The sequence below is a fragment of the Anser cygnoides genome, chromosome 5, assembly GCF_040182565.1.
Source record: "Anser cygnoides isolate HZ-2024a breed goose chromosome 5, Taihu_goose_T2T_genome, whole genome shotgun sequence".
In the NCBI taxonomy this organism is placed as follows: Eukaryota; Metazoa; Chordata; class Aves; order Anseriformes; family Anatidae; genus Anser; species Anser cygnoides.
In genome coordinates, this window is record NC_089877.1 from 21,017,628 (window position 1) to 21,031,987 (window position 14,360).

Genomic DNA, 14,360 nt, shown 5'->3' on the forward strand with positions numbered 1-14,360 from the left:
TTTTCCCCACTTCTTTAGATGTTTTCTGTACTGCCTGGACTTAGGCCTTAGTATGAAGACGAAAGTTGAAGTGAAAAGATGCAGATGGCTTTCCCTGCCAAATTCTAGCCCTTTCCCCAGTGTTTTTTAATTTCTGGAAACAGGCTCCTTCCTCACACCCTTCCCCCTCTCTTGCCTCCCCTGAGCAAGCAGCTGATCAGATAAAGCTAAGCTTAGCTTTGTAAATCCAACAGCTCATTTACTGAAGACTGAAAATCAAGTTACAGGTGAGGAAATGAGGTACTGTTTCTCATGCAATACTGCCACTGAAGCCCATTTCATGTCTTGCATGACTGAAGTGAGCAGAATTTCACCCTCCCACCCTCCTCTTGGAATTGGTGATTCCCTCTGCAAGAGGCACGAGGCTGTCTCTGACTCTGTTTTAACATAATTTTCTTCCCTCTGTTCCCTCCCATCTCTACAGACTATCAAATTAGACCAATTTTCCTAGTTCTTGTTTCAGTATAGCAGCTGGGTGTTTTAACTTTCATAAATTCAAGCAAACTAATATTTAATAATGTTCATGAATATTTTATACTTAACCATTATATGCTACACAGTAGAAAACACTTGGGCGCAATTGGGTGCAACAAGCAAGTACTTAAGAAACACCCCGTTGTGCCTGTGTGTCAGGCAAGCCTCAACTGAGAATCTCTCGTCTTTGATCTTGAAATGTCAGACTACTCATGTTCTTTTAATGTAGAGCATGCTGTGTGCCTTTCGCTTTCTGGCTGTACGCTGTGTGAGTCTGCAAACTAAAACCGGCTCGAGTACAATATGCATTCAGACCTAAGTCAATCAAGTGAACTCCAGTAGCCCTCATTTCCTAAATTCTGGTCACGTGATTTTTGTTTGCTCTTGAGTTCAGGATTGAATACCACTTATTGGACTGAAATTTGGTAAACTTGGAAGTATGCAGCCAAATAAACGTATCTGAAAGCTGTGGTGGTTGTAGCACCATTAATTCTTACTAATATCTTGGTTTTCCAGACAGCCACAATAACTGATATTGTGAGTCAATGTTGCTTTGTGTCTATCGAGTGCCTTTCATCTAACAGAATTTACAAGTGATTCTGAATTTAACTGTTTGGTGTACAAGCTGTATGCAGATATCATCAATGCTAGGGATCAAAAATGGCAGCTATTCAGCAATGTCCAGGAAGAATCTGGTGCAGAAAATGGAAGAAGCGTATTTTAGAGTGCTTAGGTAATGGGCAGAGGTGGCTTGTGTTGCCCAGGTAGAGTTGCACAGGTCAGCTTTCTCTGGTTGCAAAGGACACAGTTGGGAGAGGAGAGGCTGGGATCGGTGTGGGATTACACCACCACCTGCACAGCCAGCCCTGTGAGCATGTCAGGGCTCTGGCTTAGTGCAGGCAGGCAAGGAGGCAGGCATACCCGCTGCCGTTGCGGTTTCCTGTTCAGCAGTGTCCGTTTGTTTCCTCTTGTGAGCATCTTCTAGCTGGGGTATTCTCTGAAGCATTTTGTTCCAAGTATCAGTCCACTCCAGCGCTGCTTGTTTTATGAAATGTAGCAGAATGATGCCTCACAGCATGGTCCTGGCTATCGGCTAAGAGAACTTGTTTTCGCCTTCCTAAAAGCATTGGAAGGCGGGGGGGAAAAGTCTCTCTATGGAACTGTTGTTTTTTATCCATCTCCAAATTTCGTTGGTGTCTTGCTGTTTGACTTGCAGATTTCTCTGGCTGACTTGAGTGTAATACTTAAAACTGAATGATGAATAACTTATTTTTGCAAGCTTCTGTGCAGCATGGAGTTTAGTGATGATTTCTGGCTCCTTACTAAAGCTGGTAATTGCTGCTTGTTTAACCGGTGGTTGATTTGCACCCTCTTGGGAAAGCTAACATCTCTGATAATGACAATGCAGAAACTGCAGTGTTGATGATTTGCTTTTCATTTTCCAAGTTTTGTAGGCTTTAATTTCTGACTGTCAGCTAAACCACTAGAGCATTGGTCTTCAAACTATGGTGTGTGTGACTGCAAACATGGGCATCTGCATATCAGAGTTTTTAACTGTTCAGCTGTTGTGTAAGACACGCTCATCTGTTTTAACTCAAAATAAGGTGGATTGCTGGAACTTCCTCTGAGTGCTTACAGTGGGATGTTAAACCAACTAACAGCCATTGCAATGGATTGTATTGCCAAGTAAGAGAAGCTGGGCACACTTCTGCTCGCTGTCTGCCGTAGTTAGTTTAGGATTGGAGTTGGTTGATGAAAAGAGGTGCTCCCCAAAAAAGGAGTGTGCTTGTCCGGGCATGACGGTGAAAAAGTATAGGGAGAGGTTTTCATTGACACTCCCTCACCTGAGAGAGGCAGATGGTTTGATTAGCATGATCCAGCCTCCAGCTTTTGCAGCTAGCCCATGCGCTAAACTGGCAAATGCCGATGTTCACCAATTACCTAAATTAAGTCTGGGTCACGCATCTCATCTCCTGTTTCTTGTTTGCTTTGAATGAATCCAAAAGTACTGCTAACAGCTGGAGTCCCTGCTGAGGCCAGCTTGATCTGCTCTGGAGCTGCTCCAGACAGTGCTCTGATAAAGCTTGATATCGTTTCAACAGGCTCTAGGAGGACCAGAATGATTTCCCTTCATTGTTTAAGGTTTCGTTTTAAATATTCTCCATGCCAGGAAAAAGGATATTTCACTTCTGCTTTTCTCCCTTTGCTGCTGCTACTACTAAAAACTTTTTCCCTTCTTGAAGTTAAGCTAGAGTGTGGCCAGAGCTTTTGGATTCTGTGGGAATTGTTCTACCGGTTCATCCCCAGGGGCTCTGTATGTTGTGGTTGCAAAAGGTGCATGCAGTAAATAAATAAATAATGCATCAATGTCTCAGAGTCGAAGCACGAGTTCTACTAACAGAACTATGTGTAGGGGAGGCCAGGGAAAACTCTGGCCTTAAGCCCAGATTTCAGTGGTAAGCAGAGCACCTAAATCACTTTAACAATCTATCCTGAAGTCTATTATTTTTCAGCATCTTTTTGATTATGGAGTTTAAGAAATAATAGCAATATTGGGTAGTTTGGGGAGCAGTTCAGTAATCTTGCAGTAATGTTTGCTCTCCAAACAAAGGCTTCCTTAAGGTCTCTCTAACTTTGTGTTAACACCTTGTTTAATATGAATCAGTCAACAATGGGGCTTTATTCCCTCTGTGCATCACCCCTCTGGTGGGATCGGTGCAGCTCTGCGGAGCCAGACTGTGCGCTGGCGGCGTGGGCGCACGTCCTCACGGCAGCGGCCGTGCTGGCTGCGGGTGGAGGCCAGCATCCTGAAACCCCCGCCCCCTCTCCCTGCCCTCTCAGCTGCCTGGGTCTTGTTCCCTGGCGTGCAGGGACCAGGTTCAGCAAAGGGTTATTGTTTTAAATGTTTGATGTAATCCAGCTCGATAGGTGTGGGCCTGCATGAGCTGCTTCGCTGGCAGCTGGGACGGGGGGTTGCACGAGGGGGATTGGCCCCCTCAGACCACTTCATTGCAGGTACAGCTGACTTATGGCTTCCTCCAGGCTTGTCCCTAAAACAAACTTGTTTCCAGTGCTAGGCTGTAGACCGGCCCTTACAGCTGTTCTCAGGCTGACAGTGGAGTGTAAGCTCAGCTATGGAGCTGTTTATAGCGACAGAATGACGATAGAGCAGACAGGGCCTACGGCAAGGCACCTTGCCAACGGCAAGGCATGATGGAAGAGGGTTTATTACTGAGAATTAGATGCTTTTGCTGTTGTTCAACGTGATCTCCTGCCCCTGCAAGGCACCAGCACCAAAGCAGCTGTGGCCTGAGGTGCCTGGGTGAGGAGCGAGCTCTGTCTTACAGCTGCCTGCAGGTACCGCTCTGCTGGCAGCTGTGGGGAAGAAGCAAGGCCAATTCCTACATCACTTGAAATGCAGAGCCATATTTTTGTACCTGTAGGTGTGTATACATCCTAACTGGCCAGCTCCTTTTGCTCCTGCAGCAGAAGATCCATTGTGCTGGCTGACAGTGACTTCTGTCCAAGTCCCATCATGGCTTTAGCATGTGCTAGGAAGCCAAAAACAAAACCCTGGGGTTCTTAGACACAAACTTCAATTGTTCTTGGTAAATCCTATGCTGCCACATCTTCAATGCTATTATTGCTTGGTGCTTGGTGGATTATTAGGGACAGGTCGTGCAAGTGGTGCACAATCACATCCTCTTCCTGTGGGAAAGGCACGTACAATACTTCTGTATCTAAAGTTAGGATGTTATGGTCTGAATGGCTGGAAAACAATGGGTAAAAGGTGTGGTTGGGGATGGAAGGTAGTGGTTAGTCAGTTATAGTGTATCCAGGGGCTGGTAACAAATGCAGCACCGCAGGGGTCTGTCATGGGACCAGTCCTGTTAACCTCCTTATCAATGACCTGAAGCAGATGGCAGAGAGCAATCTTATCAAATGTGAGATGACACCTAGCTGGGTGGACCAGTTAATGTACTTGAGGGCAGGGCTGCTACTCAAAGGGACCCAGATGTTCTGGAGGAACAGGCCAACAGGAACCTTATGAAATTCAACATGGACATATGCAAAGTCCTGCCCTTGAGAAGGAAGAGCACCTTGCAAGAGTGCAGGCTGGGGGCTTCCAGGCAGTTCTGCTCCCTGGGGACCTCGGGGGGCCTTGGTAGGCAGCAGGCTGAAAGGGAGCCCACAGTGTGCCCCTACACAGCAGCATCCAGGGCAATATTCCCAGGAGCCCAGCCAGTAGATCAAGGGGAGTGATCATCCTCCCCCTACTCAGCCCTGAGAGACCACATCTGAATGCTGTGTCCAGTTTTCTAACCAGACTTAGCCTGTCGTCTCCCATCACTCTTGCTGCTAATACTGGAGAAACGGAGATGTTGGAGGGGTGGGAACAAGACTTCTATTGCCACATTTTTAGTGGAGTAAACGCCATGGAAGGTGACTGGTGTCACTACCAAGTAGTCCCCGTAGTGAAGGAGCGATGCTGAGACAAAGATGTGGAATCCAACCTGCTGTTTGGCCTGCTCTTCCCTGCAGCCTGCTAAGGGTGCTAATGGTGTTAACTCAAGTTTAATATTTTTGCTGTAAAAACCCTTTTAAGACCTGTTGTCTAGAATTCAGTCATGTGGTTTGGAATAATTCGTATTAAGCTTATCTCACCATTCAAGGTGAAATTTAAACGGTGAATTAAGCGATTATATCAGCAGCTCTGGAGATGATCAAAGAGAAGTATTCTTCTGAAAGCTGTTTGGTTAGTTCTGTGGCTCAGTCCATGAAAGCAAATGTGCCGCCCTGTGCAAACAGCACGAGTTGCAGGTTTTTACAGACTTTGTTCTGTGGACCCATACTTCCTGGGGAACCTCACTTTGTGTTGGACCATGGGGATGTATATGACAGAAATTGGAAGATATTAATAAAGGATGGAGGTGTAAGACGTGATGTCCTGGGATCACTTTCTGTTTTCATTTTGACTGGCAAATCAGTTTTGCAATGACTGCTTGGTTTTAGAAACCCAAGCAAGCTTCAGCTCAAACTGCTTCAAAGTCACGTAGCTTGTAAAGATCGAAAAGTTTGCGCCATACATAACAGTATTTTAGTTTCATTCATTTTTTTATACTGTGAAATACAAAGGATATTTATTTCCCGCTTGGAATTTCACACCGGCTGATCTACCCAGTGAGAGAAACTTGTGTGAGAATTCCTTCTGGTGGGGTCTGCTGCAGCTTTTGGATTGACCATCTGAAAAATGCTGAGCTAAATTGGTGGTGGGATGATCAGAAAAGGAAAAAAACAAATCTCTGAAAATTTATTTTCCACAATCTTTACCTTTCAGGCCATGGTTGCTTGCTATCCTGGAAATGGAACTGGGTATGTTCGTCATGTGGACAACCCAAATGGTGACGGGCGCTGCATCACCTGTATTTATTACCTGAATAAGAACTGGGACTCCAAGGTGAGTGAGCCACAGGGCTGAGGCAGACCATGAAAGGACGATTACTTCAGAAACAGAGCTTTGGAACTGTTGGCTGCTTCTGTGAACTGTGGTGAACTTGAACAGCTGGTCCATTCTTCATTGCTTTACATTTATTTTTGTGGTGTTTATAGCAACCCCTTGGAAGTAAGAATCTGAACTGTTTCCTTATCATTCTCTATCCCATCCCACACACATACTGTTTTGTTGTAATAGAATAACGCTTCTAAGCACTGGGCTGCTGGCACTTATACTTTGTTTAGAGAAGAGACTAACGAAGCACTAGAAAGAACCATAATCTACTAAGGAGTAAGTGGATTCTGGGAGCAGAATAAAATGACAGCCCAAATTTGTGACTGTAGCATTCTTCATGCTGTTCCTTCGAGCTGACCTACAGAGGATCTTCAGTCAGCTGCACTTGTGGTTTTCATCCTTATGATGTGATGGGAACAAGCACGTGGCTTGGTTTGTTCTCTGCATCTTTGACTCCACCAGTGGGTCTCCTGGCACAGCAGTGTGCTTGTTTCTGCTTGTATTATAAAACAGTGAAGTCAGACTGGAATTTACTGTACCTTGAAGTTAGGAACAAAGTAAGGGTTTGTAGAATCGCAAGATGTCCTTTTACATTTTTTGTTGCAATGCTGTGCAACCATTTACCATTACTAAAAAGAACCATTTATATGGTTCTTTCTGCAAATAGCCCTGTTTTTTTCTCTGACCTGTTTTGCCCAGTATAGGTGGCTTCTCTTTAAAGAAACATAAATATTATGAACTCCCAAAAGTGAGCTCAGATTTAGAGGACAGTGCCACTAAAAATGACGTGCTGGATGAAAACACATTCTTTTACAGGGAATGTGATTAGGAAACATCCCAATACAATGAAATGAAGAAAGGAGATGTGGAAGAAAATGCAAATATCTGATTTACTTTGTGCATTGCATGCTTACTGTAATAGTGAGGAAGCACCCAAGTGGACAATAAGAAACCTCTCTGAAACCCATGATGCAGATGGAGAGTAGTGCACGGTTGTGACCTGAATACTGTGCAAATGCGTGCTGGAGGAGATGCGCTATAAGATGCTCTATAACCATGTTGGTATGTGAAAGCAGCTGTGTGGCTTTAAAGCCAACCTAACAGTTTCTTACTGAGGTTTGCATGCCGTGTGGAGGTACCAAGTAAGGTCAGTGCTGGGTTGACAGCATCTTCCCTGCACTTTGTGGTGCAGCGGAAAAGCCTCCAAAAAGTCCTCTAATAGCAGCAGGGCTCATCTGCATCTCTTACAATTTCTACAGTGAATGCAGATCTCTAGACTTCTTCCATGAAACTGGCGGCAAATGGAAGGTGAGAAATGATGTGGTAGGGAAACCAGGCTATTTCATAAGCAGGGGAAAGAATGGCTGGAAGATTCAGGGAAAGTATTATTACACTGAATTCCAAATACAATAATAAAGACTTCATTCTTCCTAGGGTGTAAAAGTTAACTCATAAATGATCGGATATGGGCTCTGAAATACCATGAGCATCTTCCACTTGCTGGGGTGAGAGTCTGATCTCACACTGGTGAAATGAAACATCCTTACCTCCCCTGTGGTATCTACTGCTTCTAGAGATATGGCTGGGAACTCAGAAGTTTCCGGGCATTTGTGACAGGACCAATGTTTTCTTTATCTTGAATCATTTACTTTAGCCAGATGTTTATGCTGAAACATTACAAACTGTTTGGGAAAATCGAGGTGGCCAGGAGATATAGTGTACAGTTCCAGTGTTGTCATGTAGCTGTCTTGGTTATCATTAAATGTTTATTCTGTGTGTGTTGGGTGCTGAGGAGGGAAGAATAAGTCATTGTTCGCATGAATATGTGGGTGTTTATATGTGTAAAAAGTAACTTTTTCCTTCTCTTTCAGCTGCATGGTGGAATTCTTCGAATATTCCCAGAAGGGAAGTCCTATGTAGCAGATGTTGAGCCGATTTTTGACAGGTTGCTTTTTTTTTGGTCAGATCGAAGGAACCCACATGAAGTCCAGCCTTCTTATGCAACCAGGTAAGTAGTATATTTGAGGTTTGGCCAGGAAAAAGCAAAGCACTTTTTTGACCAATATCATGTTTTTTGTATCTAAAATTGTGGTATCATGTTTAAACACACACATGCATAAAAAAGATTATTAGATTTTGTATCTTTTTCTGATGGAAATATCTCATCAGGTGAGGAATAGCAGGCATGAATGATAAGGTTCCTTATGTGATGGGGGGGAAAAAAGCCCTCTGCCAGTGACAGGAGAAGTCTTGCAAGTCAGGCATAGCTATTTAGCTGGGAGATGCTGGGTTACACTTTTGCCCTTGTAACACTACAGGGATTCTTGGGGTTACCATCTGTCAGCAGGCTATGAAAAGCTGATGTGACGTAGGGCAGCCCCCAAGCTGCCTGAAGGCATCCCAGAACAGAAAAACATGCAGAGGTCTGTAAGCTACTTTTGCCCTCTGTTACCAGGGGCTGTGCACTCTTTTGTGCTTCCAAGCAGAAATTCTCACCTATATTTCTGTCTTACTTGATAAAATGGACATTTAAAATGCTGTCTATATTTGTCTTCAGATATGTGACATTTGTATCCTATTTTTTATTTACTAATCCAGTTGTTTTATTGTTAGATTTCTCTTTGAAAATAAAATTTCAGAATGGTGCTCTATTCTATTAGCAAAAGTTGAAACAAACGTAAGATTTTTCTTTTACAGGTATGCCATGACTGTGTGGTATTTTGATGCTGAAGAAAGAGCAGAAGCCAAAAAAAAGTTCAGGAACTTAACTGGTATGACTCTTAGAAAATGTTCACCTGAAATATCAAATTGCATGGATTTTTTTTTCCTTTCTTCCCCCAAGGCAGAGACAGACTGGGAATAACTCTGTAGCTAGATGGGTATGGCATTCACTTTTTTAGAAAGCTTTTTCATCTCTAATCAACAGTCAGTGATTTTTATGCCAAGTGGGAAGGTTGTGAAAGAAGAAAATTAAGGCCTGGCCTCAGCATCCCTGGTGAGGAATGTGGAAGAGGTGGCTCTTGATTTTTTTTTTTTTTTTCTCCCAAATGTGCAGCTGAGATTGTCTTACCTTAGGTAGCTGCTCCAGTCACTGGAAATCTCCAAGCTCTTTTGTTATTTGGAAGCATATTTAATCTCCTCCAAACGTTGCTTAGCACAGTCATGAGACTTGCATAAACAATTTCATAATTATGTTCTCTAAATGTTCTAGCTGAATAGGGCCTGTCTTCTGTATTAATGAAGGGCATCTGTGGACTGCAGTAATGCAAAAGGGTTTTGTCTTTTACTTACAAGTAATTTCTGTGTGGGCACATTCATAACAACCCCAGAATGTATAGATTATGAGTTGGAAAGAAACTAAGTTCAGAAATACATATAGGTGTACCTTTAGGCAGGCAGTTGCTAGCATAGCTGTGATTGTGGTGCACTCCAAGAGCTGCCTAGTTTCAGCTGGGTTTCACAGATGGCTGACTTCAGGCTCAGAGACATTTGTGCAGAAGCCCAGGACAAGCTGACTGCAGCTTTCCTAGCTGCAGTGTCTGGTACTGCACTACTGGCATGCAAGTAGTGGGCGAGTGTCTAGATGTGCTCTGATACCCTATGTTCATGCTCAAAGGTATGCTGGTTAAGTCTTCAGGGACTGCCGCAGGCAGTTCCTCAAAACGCAGTGTTGAGAGTATTCCTCTCTTTTCAAATGTGTGCTACACAGCTGGAGACTAGCAAAATCATAATTAGTCAAATACTTTTCAGAATAGACTGCTGTCATTTCTGTAGCTGGCAGGCAGAGCAGATAGAGGCTTCACCCATCATGAGCAAGGGGCCAAGAGAGGGGGGAAAAATTATTGCAAATCCAGAGTCTGAAAGTTTATTGGCTACTTGCATACTGCATGACTTGTATTCAGCTTCAGTGGGGTAAACGTACAAAACCTCAGGGTAACTAACTTGTTAACGTGTTGATTTGTACAAAATTCAGTCCATGTAATGAACTTATTTCAAGAGTCTCAAATAGGAAGTGCTATCCATTGAAAATAAACCAACTTTATTCTGTTTGATTTTTGTATGAACCTTACCAGAACTCTCTGACTTAACCATCTTTTTGTATCTTTTTGACGTAGACGCAAGGAAAAGAGAAGCGGCTCTTAATGAAGACTAATCAACTGTTTCTGAATTTTGTGAAGAAATAAGATCCCAAAGATGACTTCCATTTCCAGTGGACCATGGCACGTTCTTGTTATGCACAAGAATGCACTGGTTGTGTCTCTGTCTAGTGTGTGCATCTTACATTGACGGTACTTAAGGCAGCCTCCTGTCATGCCCTGCATCTGGCAGAAGGAACCCTTGTTTTCTGTTTACCTTTTGCTGGAAAAAATAACCAGGGTATTAATTTAAAAAAAAAAAAAAGGTAGTGGCTCAGCCAACTGGCTTTTGATCGCTTTGTAAGCAAGATAACAATCATTGGAACTAGTGGGAAAAACCTGAGTCTTATTTGCACTTTATAGAGAAAAAAAAAAAAAGAAAAATCTAGCTCAATGGGAAGGAGCTTTACAAGTTTATAATTTGTGGCAGACTGCTGATGGCAAGGAGAGATATTGGAAATGTGATACTAAAGTGGATTTTTGTAGAGTGTCATTTATGGTATGTCCCAGCTGAGCCTATCGATGGACTGCTCATCGCTTCGCTGTGCAGAACATTGGCTCAGCTCTCCTGTAGCATGACTTTCCAAACAGACTTTTGTATTCAGTCATCGCATTTCCTGGAGTTTGATCACTTTTCAAAAGTCGTGTTAGAGCTGTGCAGTTGCACTGCCCTTTCTGTCCCAGGCTGGAGGGGGAAGTGCTTATGCATCTGTCCACAGCTTTGTAAAACCATTTCCTTTCTGTTCTGAGCTGGATTGGTTTTATGTTTTCTATTTTCACTGTTTGGTAAAGCAGCTATTACCTCCCAAAAGTCTGAACTTGGAAGGCTGATGGCACACAATGTGTTGGTACTAAAGGCCAACAGTATGCGGAGTTTGTCATTTTAATGATTTCTCCATCTACTATATCTTGTATGACACAGATGTGAATCTGAAATGAAAAGATGCCTGGCAGTCTGACAAACATGAATAATGGTTGACTTAGACTTGATTTCTATGCTGCTTATCCTTAGTTAACACATTTGTTTATCTTTGCATGTGTATGTAATTTCAATGAAACAGTGATTCCGTTTCAATTGGTCTTTTATGCCAGGTAACTATTTCTGTTATGCTCAAGCCATGAGAGATACAACAGATTAGAGTTATTCAATTGGCAGAGCACTTTTTTCCTCCATTATTTTTCAGAACTTATTAACTCAGCAGTTGCTCATCGAGTCCATCTCCTATCTGCCTAAGCTTCTACAACCAGCACTTACTATGCAGTTCAGAACAGCTCTTAACGAAGCTGAGAGCTAGCTGTGGATGTATTTATCACTCACACTAATTGTTCTCAGCCTAATATGCTCACTGATACACATGCACTTGCATTTATTTCTGTCTCAGGTTGTCAGTGTACATCAGGCCCTACTATTCCAGATCCCTTCTTTGGTGTCGTGTATTTTTGTGCCACCTGCCCACAGTGGCAAAGGTGGTCTGCCCAAGCTGCCAGTCCCTGGACCAGTCCACCACACCAGGCTGGTAACGGGCTTGAGTCTGTTGCACCCCGGCTAGGGAATGAGCAGTAAGCATGCAATGGCTGCTATTAACCTGTACTGACAGAAGGGTAACAGCTACATAGGACAGAAAAGAAATAAATTCCTGGTCGTTAAAAAAAAAAAAAAGTAATAGAAATGGAGTATTTCTTAAGCAGTTCTGTCTTAGAAAAAGCTGGACATCCTTCAGCCTGTTTTTGAATTTTGAATGTAAATACAGTAGTGCTAAGAAACCCCTCATCCTTTCTGGCTTCTCCCAGAGATCCAGCTGTGGTCGTATGGACTGGACTTCATTCAGCCTGACCACTGTGCACCTTAAGAGAGGAATATGAGGGAACTTGTGACAAACACTCTTATAACTCAAAGCTAGAAAAAGACAAGTAGTTTAATAAATGTCCTTTGATGTTAAAAAGTTATTTTGCTATGCTTGCAACTAAATAACACATTATAGACTTGAAGGAAACTTGACCATAACTTGAAACTCTCATTCTGCAATGTTTGTGTGGAGAAAGTTAGGTCTCTTCCCCGAAAGTGAGAGGTAGCCCTCTGAAAGATGGTAGGTGTCATTCTCTGACAGGGGCAGCTAGGGAATTACTATTTAAAAGGCAGGAGAAAAAAAAAATCCCAGCCTGTTGTATTACTATGCAAAATTAATAATGGCACATAAGTTTTAAGCTCCTACATGATTTTAAAGGGAGCAAAGACAGCTAAAACAGAGCAAAGCAAGTCCTGCTTTGTATTTAGAAACTTTAAAACAGTGCACTAGAAAGAGATGTTAATAAAAATCTCATTGGAGCCTAGAACAATGGAAAAATGATGGGCCAGAAGGGGAGAGGACTTGTATAAAGTTTGAGAAAGAAAGGTACTTTGGTTACCACTGTAGCTAACGTCTGTCTTCAGCAGTGGGCAGCAGTGTGTGTCATGGATGGAGGATGGAACAGTATAGGTGCATTTATTGTAAATAAACTACATGTTTTCATTATTAGCCTATGTCTTCCTGGCCTAGATAGAGGAGGGAAAGTAATTATCCCATGGCAGAGAGCATTGCCTTTTCCTTTAACATGTATAATGAAACAGAAAAAGTTGAGGGCACAAGGCTCTGAAACCAGTTCCTGTCCTCCATTCCAGACCTCTGCCCCATTTCCAGATCAGTAGCATCATCTCCTTGAAGATGCTGTAGCTTAACTGGGTGGTGGTGGTGGTGGTAGGGAGTTGGTCATGTAGGAATCCAGTTGTGATGTTTTTTACGTAGATTTCTCTTACCTGTCTCTCAAATTGTTGCAAACTGCTCTGCGAGAACGTAATTGCTTGGAGAATCGTGGGGGCAGCAGCGTGCTGCGGTACAGAGGGCATTTCAAGGAGACTCTTTCCTTTGGGTTTTGTCTTCATGGCGAGGTAGCTGAAACATCTGTGGTCAAACAGCACTTGTCATCCAGTTGTGAAAAAGAGTATTTTCCTCTAAGGCATTTAATTTCTAGTCCTTTTGGTAATGTGCCTTCAACATTCCTATCTTGTAAGATGTTACATGTCATGTGCATGACATTTGAATTTATCGTGGCTCTTTAAGAACTATGGTTGCCTTTCCAAATGCAATTGCATTCAAGCTAAGGAGCTTTGGAAAATACACAAAGCCACTAAGCCACAATTTCCGACAGGTGGGGTTTGTTGTGCAGTGAGGAAAAAGGCCAGGAGACAGTACTGAAAATCAAGAGACTATTTGTATTAAACCTATAACCAAACTTGCTGGCCTTTTGGGCACAGTAGCCTCTAATCTCATTTTCTCTAGATTACTTATGGTTCTGTGATGAATGGCCTCAACAAAGTAGTTTTTAAAAACAAGATTCACTCTGTTTTCTTCTCTCTCTCTTTAAACAGTTCTAGTCCTTTACTATTGAGTTTTTTTTAAATTTGTTGGAATATTATATATAATATATATATTTGTTGCAAAATAGCTGGCTCTAACACCACTTGCATCTAGAAGAAAATGTATCTATTTGCAGGCAAATAACTAGTTTTACTTTGACTGTGATGTACTCCCAGCAGATATCTGAGAGTGAGTTATAACTACATCTTCTCTTGTCAGGTTGTATGCTGGTCAACAATGCTGGCACTTTGCATTGGATTGATATGGAAACCTGTAGTAGTATTTTATCATGCATCACATTTTGTGTTCCTGTTACTCTTTTAAAAAAAAAAAAAGGTGGCAGGAGTCAATAAACACTGGGTTGTGTTAAATGTGGTCCTGTGTAAATCTTTTCGGTCTTGTCTTACTGTGGCCAGGGTTGTGGTGGGCACAGGTGGTGGCATGTAGCTGGGTGAAGCATGGTGGCACTGCACAGAGCTGCCCCTGTCCCCAGCTGCCAAGGCAGCTACCATTTGCTACCGTCAGTTTGGTACATTCCCTTGGTCACTCCCTGCTATTCTGAAGTTATTTACTTTGCTAGTGACCCTCTTCTTGAAATGCCTATTTGTTTTCACAGTCTTGTTGAACCAGACAACATTCTCATGGTTCATTTGTCATATGATAGGTTTTATTCTCCCTTTGTCATCTGGTAGGTTTTATTTTCCTTGCTACTTCTCCAGGCAGAAGCCCACAGTTTTCTCCTGCAGCCACGGGGGAGCCTTCTCACCACTTCCACTGGCGTTGCAGCTGAGTGAAAGCCAAGACATC

General features: G+C 42.8%; 1 protein-coding gene across 1 annotated transcript in view; it reads left to right on the forward strand.

Moving 5' to 3' along the window:
- The window catches only part of EGLN3 (egl-9 family hypoxia inducible factor 3), a 28,640-nt gene extending 14,716 nt beyond the window's left edge, over positions 1-13,924 (forward strand). The window contains exons 2-5 of the mRNA XM_048058753.2: positions 5,852-5,971; positions 7,894-8,030; positions 8,720-8,793; positions 10,138-13,924. Of these exons, the coding sequence (XP_047914710.1) occupies positions 5,852-5,971; positions 7,894-8,030; positions 8,720-8,793; positions 10,138-10,175 (369 nt within the window). The 3' untranslated portion in view covers positions 10,176-13,924. The remainder of the gene's footprint in view (positions 1-5,851; positions 5,972-7,893; positions 8,031-8,719; positions 8,794-10,137) is intronic.
- The last annotated feature ends 436 nt before the right edge of the window (positions 13,925-14,360 follow it).